The 12,251-nt window shown below is 38.7% G+C and overlaps 1 protein-coding gene across 2 annotated transcripts in view; it reads left to right on the top strand.

Annotated features, from left to right (window-relative positions):
* The window catches only part of ABCC4 (ATP binding cassette subfamily C member 4), a 260,291-nt gene extending 255,528 nt beyond the window's left edge, over positions 1–4,763 (top strand). For both annotated transcript variants that reach the window (XM_049647145.1, XM_049647146.1), the window contains one exon: positions 2,956–4,763. In XM_049647145.1, coding sequence (XP_049503102.1) covers positions 2,956–3,063 — 108 coding nt within the window. In that variant the 3' untranslated portion in view covers positions 3,064–4,763. The remainder of the gene's footprint in view (positions 1–2,955) is intronic.
* The last annotated feature ends 7,488 nt before the right edge of the window (positions 4,764–12,251 follow it).

Here is a 12,251-nt window from a genome sequence, read left to right as displayed (position 1 = left end):
CTTTATTGACAAGCCAGCGTCCATTACTACACCTTGTTTGAGCCTCCGTTAGAGCAACTGTAATGAACCAGACCCAAGAGAAAGAGGGGAAGAGGGACAAGAAGCCCAGTACTCACTGGGCATACGGTCTGCTTGCCCTGATCTTTAACTTATATGGTATTGTTCCTTTTAACCTTCACAACTGTATTAAACTGGCATTATTGCCCCTTATAACAAATGGAGGAATTGACACCCAAGAGCCCAAGTGTCTGCTCAAAGTCAACAGTTAGCGAATATCAACTGTCATAGGAGTTGTTTTTTTTTTTTTTTTAAGTTTATTTCTTTTGAGTGGGAGGGAGGCAGAGAGAGAGAGAGAATCCCAATCAGGCTCCACACTGTCAGCGTGTGTCAGTGTGTCACTGTCAGCCCAGCGTGGGGCTTGAACCCACAGACCATGAGATCATCACCTGAGCCGAAATCAAGAGCCGCTTAACCGACCGAGCCACCCAAGTGCCCCCTTTCGTAGTCTGTTAACTGTCTTTCTGCCTCCCCGGTGACCATATTCACCGAATTAAAGGTGTCTCGGCTCCAACTCAGGGGTTCTGTAAAGATAAAACCAAAACAGCCACAAAGGGCCTCCCAGCTGTTTTGTTTTCATCATTTAAGCGGGTGATGCTGCTACCTTCTGTGACCGAGGAGCCACTTCTCGGAGCGGCTTCGTAATCACACCCACCACTTCACTTCAGTCTGCAGTTTGTAGCCAGTAATTAGTTCCTATGAGGTAAGTCACTGTCTCACCTGACAGGTGAGGCTGCCGGTATGGAGAGGACTTGAGTGATTTCTCCAGGGTCAACAGTGAGTCCCAGGAAGAGCAGATGGAGATGGACCTCCCCATCCTAGGCTGAGCCTATGGCACGGGGACCCGTCACCCAACTGCTTTCATAACCCGCACCCTTCATAACCTGGGAAGAGGAGGGCTCCTCTCTCGCGTGTGCTGTTAGCTGCAGTGTATTCCCGGCCGTGTCAACACAGGAGAAGAAGGGTCAAATCAAGGATTTTATACACAGGAAGCTCGCTTTCAGGATTTAGTTTTAGGTGTCTCAGACTACGAAGCTAAGACCATTTCAGTGAAGCATTGCCAATAATGACTTTCCTGTATAAAAAATTACATTCAGAGGGTGATAGGGAAAGGAATTGGCTTTTTTGGAGAGGACTACCAAGCAGTAAAAAATGAAAAGGTACTTTTATTCTTCTGGTTGTTTTTAGTTTCAACAAGATACCTCTTTTTTGGGAGTGCATAAATCTATAACTGTACAAAATATTGATAGCTTTAAATTTAAAAAAATTTTTTTAATTAACACCCCCCAAAGGTATTTTTTTTAAATACTTGTGTTATAATGGAAATAACTTCAGATTTCACCCAGTGAAGTCCAAACGTTCTTGGAGAAGGCCTCATTTTACTCCTTCAGTGACATTTTAATATACAGTATTTCATATGTAATGTTAGTTTTGGAGTAGCAAGTCTGTAAGCAATAAGAGAAAAAGAAAGTACACTTAATCTGAAGGTAGATGTCCCAGCAATTTTCCTTTTTGTATGTGAAGCCCCTTCTCTCCCATGATAACTTTGTTGATAGCATCCACACATATATTTGGAGCCAGGTGTTGTAAAATAGATCCGGAATCGTGTGACTTAAGAGACCCAGCTCATGACACGTGTCAGCCTCAGATAGATGGTACATTTTCTGTTTTAAAGACTCAAACAAAACTTTTCACATTCTTCTTTGGGAAAAAAAAAATTACATTTGAAGTCCTTTTTCACCCAAACACATTTTGAGATAAGAGCTCACAAGTCTTGACATTATTTCATTTTGTTACGCGCATCTGTCAAGGAACCGAGATATGATACAGCTACTAAAAACCGATGATTGTGGAACAGAGAAACTTGACAGCATTTCATTCCCTTTATGTTCTGATTATACATTTATCAGAAAACCTGTATCTCTTCTAGTTCAGCTAGAAATTGGTAGAATTCAAGAACTCAAAGGCCTGGCAAAGAACTGTCCTATTATTTGGTATCATCTTACATTTTAGAGAAGATGCTTGGTTGAGTCATTGTTAAAGCTTTTGCTTCTCTTTTCATTATTGTGGCCCACTATCCACAGATCACATTTCTATAGGCCCTATAACTGCTCTGCCACACAAATTAAACGCAGGGATATTTCATACATATACGCCAGCGTTTCAATGCTTGTCAATCAGAGTTTATAAAATATAGGGATTACAACCTGATATTAACATCCAAATCTATTGTGCTCATTTTATGTGTGAAAATGAGAAACCCTCGTGCAGACGCTATATTCCCCAGCCTTTGTCACCCTGTTTTTAATTTATCTTCAGGTTTTGAGTCAGTAAAATGATTTTGCTTTATCAATTTAATGTAGTGATAAAACATATCTACGAATCAGAACAATCAGAACCAAAGTGGATCTACAGGTTGTTTGACATTAAGCCCCCGCCCTGCTGAGGGCATTAATAGGGCTGCTTTCTTCACAGAAGGAATATATCGCTGTTGTGGGTTTGTTTGTTTTTTTATGGTATTGTTTTTATTTTCATTATTTTTTTAAGTCTATTTATTTTGAGAGAGAGAGCATGTACACGAGCAGGGAGGGGCAGAGAGAGAAGGAGAGAGAGAATCCCAAGCAGGCTCCATACTGTCAGCGTGACAGAGCCTGACACAGGGCTCGAACGCAGGAACCGTGAGATCGTGACCCGAGCCGTAACCGAGAGAAGGACGCTCAATCGACTGAGTCACCCAGGCAACCTGTCCCCTGTTTTTTAAAATTTTACTCCAGTCGTGATGTGATTCACTTCACGTGAAGAAATAGACATGGAAATGCATTGACCTGGGGAGGAGGGCTTGAAAACCTCTAAACGTGTTCTTTTTATACCTTTTTTGTTGTTGTTCTTTTTTTACAGGTGTACTTCAAAAGGAACTATCCAGATCTTACTCACAATGGCCATGTGGCTCTGAACGCTTCCAACGGACAGCCCTCAGCCTTTACGATTTTTGAAACAGCACTGTGATTGCACCACGGCATCAAGTCTATTCCAGAGGCATTTTTCTAATAGTTTTTGTACTGGGTCAGTTCTCTTGTACTTTTTTTACACTAGCAAAAAATATTTACACGTGCAAGGTGTTTATTTGGAGTGCCCCTCCAACTTCACCCAACGATTTCAAACTCTAGCAGGATGATTTACTATTTTTTTATTTTTATGTTGTATGCTGTATTTTTTTTTTTTTTTTTTCTTATCCAAATCACAGGTGCAGGACACCACTAAAAGCTGTCTACCAGGTTTGGTGCCTTAAGAGACTTCAGAGCCAAAGCTCATTTTGTAAGGCCTAAGACAAAGTTGTCACAGACTTTTTTCTTTCTTTCTTTTTTTTTTTTTACTGGCCCAAATTCTATATAACTTTCCAGTTACATCAGGGATTCTATTTACTTGAAGACTGTGTGAAGTTGCCATTTTGTCTCGCCACTTTTTTTTTTTTTAACGTAACTAGGATCCATTACTTCTCCCTAAAGGCCTCTGGTTGAAATAGTACAGCTAAATCTAATAGGAAAAACCAAAAATAAACTTTATCTTAAGTGACATTATAGTAGATAGAGTCTACCCCCCTCTAAAAAAGATACATGCTTAAAATACAGGAGGGTAGTATTTAATTATATGTTCTGAAAGGCAAGGAAGAGAAAATAATGCTTCCTCAGAATTGGAGCCATGGCCATGTAGGTGATTTGATAATGAAGGACACAAATGTGATCATTGATCATCTTCTAGATTTGCAGGACTCTGACATGGTAACTGCCGTCATTATGAAGATCGTTTCAAAAAAGACCAAAACACGAGCTGTAATTCTGGACTACAGCATAGGAGTCTCATTTGAATTCCTGGTTTACTAATAACGGACGGACTATTGACTATAAGCCTTTTGGCTTAGCGTTTATTGAAATCCCGTCTCCACTGTGTGTACGAGCTCTCCTGACTTGGTGAGAAAAACCGAAAATCATCACAAACAGTGGCTGTAATTGTGCAGTGTACTCTCAGGCTGTATCCAGCAGGCTCCCTTTTATGAACCTGCCCAGGTTCTTTTCCCTCGGACCACTAATAGCACTTTGTTTAAGTCTCTCTGATGAGTGAGTCAGCAAACCACTGTACTTCCTAAGGCCTGCTGCACTTTATTTGAACCACGGGTCTTTAGTTTTTCTTGACGGTGGCTGTGGTATGTGAGTTCAGATTGCTAGAGGTTTTACTGTTGTGGTTTTAAGTTGGACTCTCGTGACCTCAAGAATAAGGTGTAACCACCCTCAAGTTGCATACATTCATATTTATGCTCTCATATTGTAGATTTTCAGACTCTTTAAAGAAACAAATGGTTTGTAGCGTCAAGCCTTAAAAAGCACTCAAGGCAAACTACACAAAATTTGAGTGCAGTAGCTATTTGACTCTTTGTATTTAGAAATAATATGGTTAATGTTTAGTTCAGTAAGCCAGTAAGTTAATAGTCATGGATAGTATTTCATGACACTGAAATGGCAACAGTGATAGTTATGAGGCTTGTTGAAACAATGGGAGACACTGCAAATGTGTATGTGCTTATTTGGTCTTTAGAGGTTAAGGACAGTTTAAAAAAAACATGTTTCTATTTTATTTCTATTTCAGTGTCATCATAGAATTTTTTTAATGAAACAAAATTCAGTTGAAATAAATGACCGTTTTCATCTCCATTCAGAGATCTGTGTTTTGTCCTTGGAGGGATTACTGACTCGTGTTCTTGCTGTTGAAAGCCCACAAGTTTTCCAGAGATCGAAAAATAGCTTCATTATCAACTGGTTCTCTCAGCTAACTAGACGTAGCACGTATTCTAAGTAGACAGGTGGGTTTCAGGCGGCCCTTGAGGCAAGCCTAGGTGTACTCTCACCCAGGAAGGGAGACCGTATTAGCTTATGCCCTAGGCTGGAACAAGTATTAAATTGTTGAGGTTTTTGTTGTTTGAAGGTGACTTTGCACTGAACTCACAGGAAACATTTATTGCTGCTACATTAAAACACTGTAGAACACGGGTTCTCAAAGTGTGGTTCCCTAGACCAGCAGCATCAGCATCACCTGGGAACTTGTCAGAAATGCACGTTCTTGTGTCTCATCCCAGATCTACTGAATCAGAAACTGTGGTGCTGTGGACCAGTAATCTGTGTCTTAACAAGGCCTACGGATGGTTCTGATTGAGAAACCAGTGCTGAAGAACATCAAGTACTCCTAGAGCTCATTAAGAAAAACACAGAAAGCCCAATTAGAGAAATGGACAAGAGACTTAAATAGGCACTTTGCAAAAGAGAATATCCAAGTGACCAATAATTGGAAAAGTGCTTACTCTTATTGGTTACCAGGGAAATGCAAATTAAGACCACAGTGACATAGCACAAAACACCCATGAGCACGGCTAAAATTTAAAAGACTACCGAAGGGGTGCCACTGGAGCAATGGGAACTCTCATATAAAAGTGTGTATAAAAAAAGTGTATCTTGAAAAAACTTGGGAAAACACTTTGATGGCATTTACTCAAGCTGCATACCCTGTGATCCACACACGTGTGCTCCAAGAGATGTGTTCGAGGACGTTCCTGGAAGTATAATTCCTAGTAGCCCCAAAGTGGAAATAATCCAAATGCCCATCAACAGCAAAAAGAGAATAAACTGATGCGATAAAATACTCCACACTAACTAAAGCAATTAAATTACATCAGTGACACAGGTGAACCTCAAAAATTTAAGCCTGCCCCAAAACAATATAACTCCATTTACACAAAGTTCCAACATAGTTTATACTGTTTAAAGCCTAACAGTTGCTTTGGGAAGGCAGAAGATGTTGGTAATTGGGAGAAGTAAAAAGGGAGCTTCTAGGGTATTTCTTTCTGTTTTTGTTTTTTTTTGTTTTTTTTTGCCACGTGGTGGTTAGATCAGTATTGGGTTCTTCATTTATTTTCTGCACTCTTCTGTTGCATGTGCCATTTTGCAATTCAAAAAGGAAAATTCTCAGCCTTGTTTTTCTTTTAGAGTATCATTCAAATCCAGTAGCTAACCTGCATCTGGGAAATTACTTATGCTGAGTGCTTAGGATAAGAGGCTGTTGACACCTTGTCCTGTGGCCCATAGCTAATGGCCTCATTTGAAGCTCTTGGTACATGAGAGGTCAGGGTCTATATTTTCTGTGGCTAATTAATCTAAACCTCACTTCATCTCCAATTTCAGGGGAAATAAAAAAAAAGGAACTGTAAGATTTTTCTGGGTTCTTTTTTAAAAACCACTTTATTGAGGTATGATTGACATAAAAACTGTACATATTGAATGTGTACAACTTGATGAGTTTGGAGATAAGTCTACACTCTTAAAGACATCACCACAGTCTATGCCATAGGTGGCTTACCCATCGCTTCCGAAAGTTTCCTAACACCATAAGTGGTTGCTGCCTGAACTTATGAAGGAACTATTTCAATCAATTCAATGCAGTGAACTAGACTTGTTAAGAATTGTGATAATTTGGTTAGGTAATGATTAACTTAGCTGGTTACCCTGTCCCTGTGTGAGCTGATGAAAATCTGTTGTTTGTTGTTTTTTGTTTTTACGGAGGGTTTGACTAAAGATACCTGAGTATTTTGTTTCCTATCTAATTCTGAAGTTTAATCATGTTCAGAATCTTATGCCTTGAAGTGTGTGAAATTTAGCACCTGAATGTGTAAAGTCACTTTCCACAATTGTGTTTTGCAGGGTTTTCGAGATACATCTTTACCCTAGAAAACTTAGGGCATTCAAGACACCACTTCTCAAGAATAAATTGTAAAATCCCTCTAATGTAGTTCAGGGAATGGTTTAACTTACAGTTGACTAAAAGGAAAGTCATCTTTCACTTGGAATGAGGAAAACTAAGAAAGTTCAAATTAACACAACAAAAATCCTAAAAGCCATGTTAATGGTTAACCCATGTTTAGTGACAGAGTGAATTCTCAAAAGATCTTTCATTGAAAATTGATTGTGTGTCCATAAAAGGAAATTATATTCTCCATCAGAAAGTTATAAGACCACATCATTCCACAAGTACAGGCTGAAAAATAGTCATAGGTTTTCTCAAAAATTGCAATAAATTCGTGGATTCGCTTCCACAAAATATGTGTTTTATTGGGTGTTTTGATCCTTATCAAATTGAGTATTTTAAAGGATAACCACATTCACACACAAAGTCTTCTTTACATTTTGTATTTTATTTGGGAATTTAGAAATAAATGTTATGTGTATATATATATATATATATATATAACCAATAATTTTCACTCCTTTCTTGTTGAACAAGAAACATTAACTCTCATGGGGCACCTGGGTGGCTCAGTTAAGTGTCTGACTCTTGATCTCAGCTTAGGTCTTGATCTCGGGGGTCATGAGTTCAAGCCCCGAGTTGGGCTCCACACTAGGTGTGAAATCTATGTAAATAAATAAATTAATTAAATAAATAAATCCCAAAAATCTAATCAAGTACTGGAGTCTCTTTTGATACATGTTGCACTTTGGTTCTCCGATACAGAAGGTGCTAGGGCAGTAAATTAGCACCATCCTTGACAAAGATGGGATATAGTCACCCTGTAGCCAGGTGGCCTTACTTACATGCTTGGGTTTCTCAGCCTCTCTGAACCTCAGCTGCTTCATCTGTAAAGTGGATGTGTTTCCTGCCCTTGTATAGTTGCTTGGGTTGGGGTGATTGTTGGGCCAAGAGCATCCAAAGAAACAGGCTGGACTCATTGACCTTGTATAAGAAGAGGGTCCCCTCTTCCACCGAGAGAGGAGAGCAAGGTAGGTGTGGATGAAGATAGGTTTGTAGACTGTATGTAGAAGGTATATTTGAGGAGGTCCTCATCTGATGGCCTAAAACGAACTTCTTACTTCACATATAATTGAAAGGAAACCAGCACAAGCTCTGGAGACAGTCTTCCAGGTTCAAATACTGTCTTGTCTGCACGTTGGCAGTCTGGGTTTGGATAGGAGTTCTGCCTGCTTGTTGTGGGATCTTACGGTCAGGAAACAACATGCTATGCTTCAATTCCTTGGTAAAATTGGGGATGGTACATTTCTCAGAGGGCTCTTGCAAAGGCTTAACTGGGTGACACAGTGTGTGGTCTGTGGACTAGTGCCAGTCCACGAACTGTTTGCAACCAAGAATTTCAAGAAAACTAGAAGCACTTTAGCCATTTGACTTCGCTGTGACATCGGAACTCAGGATCTGTGGAATCTTGTCCGACAGGCTAGAGAACAATTTGGTGAACTTCCATGGTGAGGAGTGTGTGACCTGAGCTATACACTAGCTGTGAGCAGTAGAATCTTGTATTCGTTTGCAATGGACTGAAAATTTAAATTAGTAAAACTGATTTCTTTTTTTTTTTTTTTTTTTTTAGTAAAAGTAGTTCTTAATCCCAGACAGCTGAGAAGCATTGCTTTAGAACAATGCTGAATATGTAGTTAGCTCTCAATAAATATTGGCCTGTTTATTAATTGTTACCATATCATGCAAAAATTATTCCATGATATTTATGTTTAAAATTTGACCTCCTAGGCTTTCAAAAGGTTCTACTCTACATTTGGAATATTTAATAACACTAAAAAGTTAAAAATAAATTCTTGCTCAAAGCTAAGAGTTTTTTCCTTAGTCTAAAAAGATATTTAAAATTTTTTTTTCAACGTTTTTTATTTATTTTTGGGACAGAGAGAGAGCATGAACGGGGGAGGGGCAGAGAGAGAGGGAGACACAGAATCGGAAACAGGCTCCAGGCTCCGAGCCATCAGCCCAGAGCCTGATGCGGGGCTCGAACTCACAGACCGTGAGATCGTGACCTGGCTGAAGTCGGACGCTTAACCGACTGCGCCACCCAGGCGCCCCTAAAAAGATATTTTAAAAAATAACGCTGTGCTTGTGTTTATACCCACTATATCCTTGAATCTACAGCATGGTCTTGGAGAAGGTACCCGGGGACACACAGGCCACTTGAAAAATCCTTTGAAGAACTTAAGGTTTTATGTGTAAGCTGTTGATTTCTCTTCAAAAACAGAATATGGATTAACTGAGCTTTTGCTTTTTAAATCTAATGTTGCTAAGGAAAATAACCTCATTTCCCCCAAAAAACTAAAACAGCAGTCTGTGTTGAAAAACAGTTACAAACATATGATTTATTTGATTTTAGAACTTAAAAATAACATTAATAAAAGGAATAACATGTCCCAGCCCTATAAGACCTCCATGTATACTCCTGGCCCATCTAACTTGCCTTGGGGGTCAACATTGGGATTGTAAGATTTTTTTAAGAAGAACCAAGATCAAGACGTAGATACACTACGAATGTTTTACAGAAAGCTTACATTGGATGGTTCTAAGTTCAGTCTTTCATTCAGCAAGCATACTCCTAAAACTCGCCAACTCAATTATCCATCCCAATAGATGGAAGTTTTGGGTATTCCAAAACAGTGTTTTATCCAAAAGCTAATCGTATTTAATTTTGGAGGGCATTACGTGAAAAACACTTTTTAAATTAAATTTTGCAAGCTACCTAGACAAAAATCAAAATGAGTCTCTGTGAGACAGAGTTTATATCATGTTAAGAGTGCTATAAGAAAGGAACAGTCCACAGAGGATTGAGGATTTTTAAAGTTAAGTTTTATAACACCATGGCTTTTTAAAAGTCCATGAGTCCAAACTGATTCTAATAAGATAGGTGATAGGTAGATAAAAGGGAAAGCTCTTTTTCGCAGTGAAATACCAACTAATAGATGTAGGAGGATGGACAGAAAAAGTACCACGTTGCAGCTATCACGGTCAGAAATCAGACAAAGCCCAACATTGGCTGATAAGTGAATATAGGGTGAATGGGTTTTTTTGCGGAAAGGGGTAGGGCATTTTCACGGACTGAAAATATCTTCCCAGACGAATTGGTTCACAAGGGAGGAATTGTATCTTTTTAAAGTGGAAAAATCTGGCAGGCACCACCCTAACCACGTGATCAGAGTTAACATTACTAGTAATGGACCAAGTGACACCCTTGTCTCTGGGTGGGTGAGGCAGTGATGACAAGGCATCATTTCTGTGGTATTTCTGCCTCTCCACAAAAGAAAACACAAGTATAACCTAAATCAAATCAACAGACAGACAAACCCAAATTGAGGACATTCGACAAAACAACTGGCCTGTGCTCTTTATTTTTTTTAATTTTTTTGAGGTGATCTGTACACGCAACGTGGGGCTTGAACTCACAACCCTGAGATCGAGAGTTGCATGCTCCACTGACAGAGCCAGCCAGGTGCCCCTGGCCTGTATGCTAAAAATGTCAAGGACAATTAAAGGTTGAGGAAGTATTTCATATTTAAGCGGAAACTGCAAAGATATGACGAATGCATTGTGTGATCCTGGATTTAAAAAAGTTTCAATAAGGACAGTACTGTGATAAATGGTAAAACTGGAATGAGAACTGCATAGTAGATAATAGCGTATCAATATTAAATATCCTGAGTTGATTCATACCATGGTTACTTAAGAGAATGTCCTTATTCTCAAGAAATACACACTGATGTATTTAGCAGTAAAGGGTTATGGGGTCTGTAACTTACTTTCAAACGGTTCAGTAAAAAGGATTATATATATGTTATATATTATACTGTATTATATATTTGTTATATCATCCTGGATCAGAAATGATATGTCTATGTATCTATGTTTCCCGAAAGGGAGAAAGCAAAGTAGTTAAAAATGTGAATTCCACGGGATTCATTGTACTATTACTGCAACTTTTATGTAGATACAATTTTTTTTTTCAAAATAAAAATTAAAACAACAACAACAAAACAAAAGAAAAACAAAAAACCTTCCCCCAGCTCAACCACAAAGTGAAATCTCCACATTCGGATAAGCAAGAGTTGGCTCTAAGCCGTCCATAAAAAACACCAAAATCCAGCTTGAAGTGAAAGCCCACCTTCCCCGCAGTCAAGGTGCCCCCCACTAACCAAATTATTTTTCACGTAGGCAGGATACAGCATTCTGTGACGTTTTAAGGATACAGTGATGTCAAAGGCAGACTCACTGATGGGCCAAATTTCCAGGACTGTCATGCCCTCCACTGTTGGAGGGGGCGGCTGCCTGTGGGAACCCCCTGAGTTCCGAGTGGCCGTTCTGTCAATAACAGAAGAGCAATTAGGAGTGGATGCCCGGGACCTGCACGGACAGTTGCGACACAAAGTGCTCTTCATTGCCATTCAACAGAAGCACTGTGGATGATTCCAAACCATGTGTCCTGGCGTAAATTCATTTTTTCCAGAAGGCTCTCTGTCTCCTGTGATACGTAGATATTTCTATCTGGAGTTGTACCAGTCAAGCTTATTCTGGTCTGCATTTTCTTGATCTGAAAATAAACTAACTCCTTTTCGTTAGTTTTCTTGAAGATCTGGTTTAACTGATCTGATTCTGCCACCAGTGAACTCGATAAGAAAATGTCATTGCTATGCTGACGCTACTTGTAAATGTAGTAACCGAAGCCAACACATGTGCACACAAGAGAAGGATATTCACTCTAGAATTCCTTTCCTTCAAATAGAAAACCATTTTCAAGAAAGTTCACTTTGGCAATTTGAAATTATGCTGAGAAATAAGGATGTCTGATTTCACAAAACAGATGAACATCTCTGGTCACTTTACAGTCCAATGGAAATTTGATTTCTCTTACTAAATATTTATAGTTTTTCTTCAATAAAATAGTCTTTCCAAAGATAATTTAATGATATCAGTAAATACTCATTATTTAATATGAAATGAGAAACATTATCTAATTGATAACACTTTTGTGAAGCACATTTGTATCTTTAAAACTCTGAAATTAAAAATAAAACTGAAATCAAATAATCAAAATGTTAACAATAGATATTTCTGACTGGTTTATTATCGCTGATTTTTATTTTCATTTTTTATTTTTGTCCTCCAAATTACCCTCAATATGGGTTAATTTTAAGGTACAGAAATTCTGTAAAGAGAAACCTTAGTGCCTTTTACAGTTAAGATAGCGAGTTTATATTTTATTTATGAATAATGTCTTACTGTCCACACAGATGCTCCTAGCTTCAATATCTTTACATCAGATACTCCGTTAGCTCATGAGTTGTATGGGTTCCTTAGAAACATTTTGTACCATGGTCTAC

The sequence above is a fragment of the Panthera uncia genome (genome assembly GCF_023721935.1).
Source record: "Panthera uncia isolate 11264 chromosome A1 unlocalized genomic scaffold, Puncia_PCG_1.0 HiC_scaffold_16, whole genome shotgun sequence".
NCBI classification, from domain to species: domain Eukaryota; kingdom Metazoa; phylum Chordata; class Mammalia; order Carnivora; family Felidae; genus Panthera; species Panthera uncia.
The sequence above is the reverse complement of the archived record's forward strand: the minus strand, read 5'-3'. Positions and strand labels throughout refer to the sequence as shown.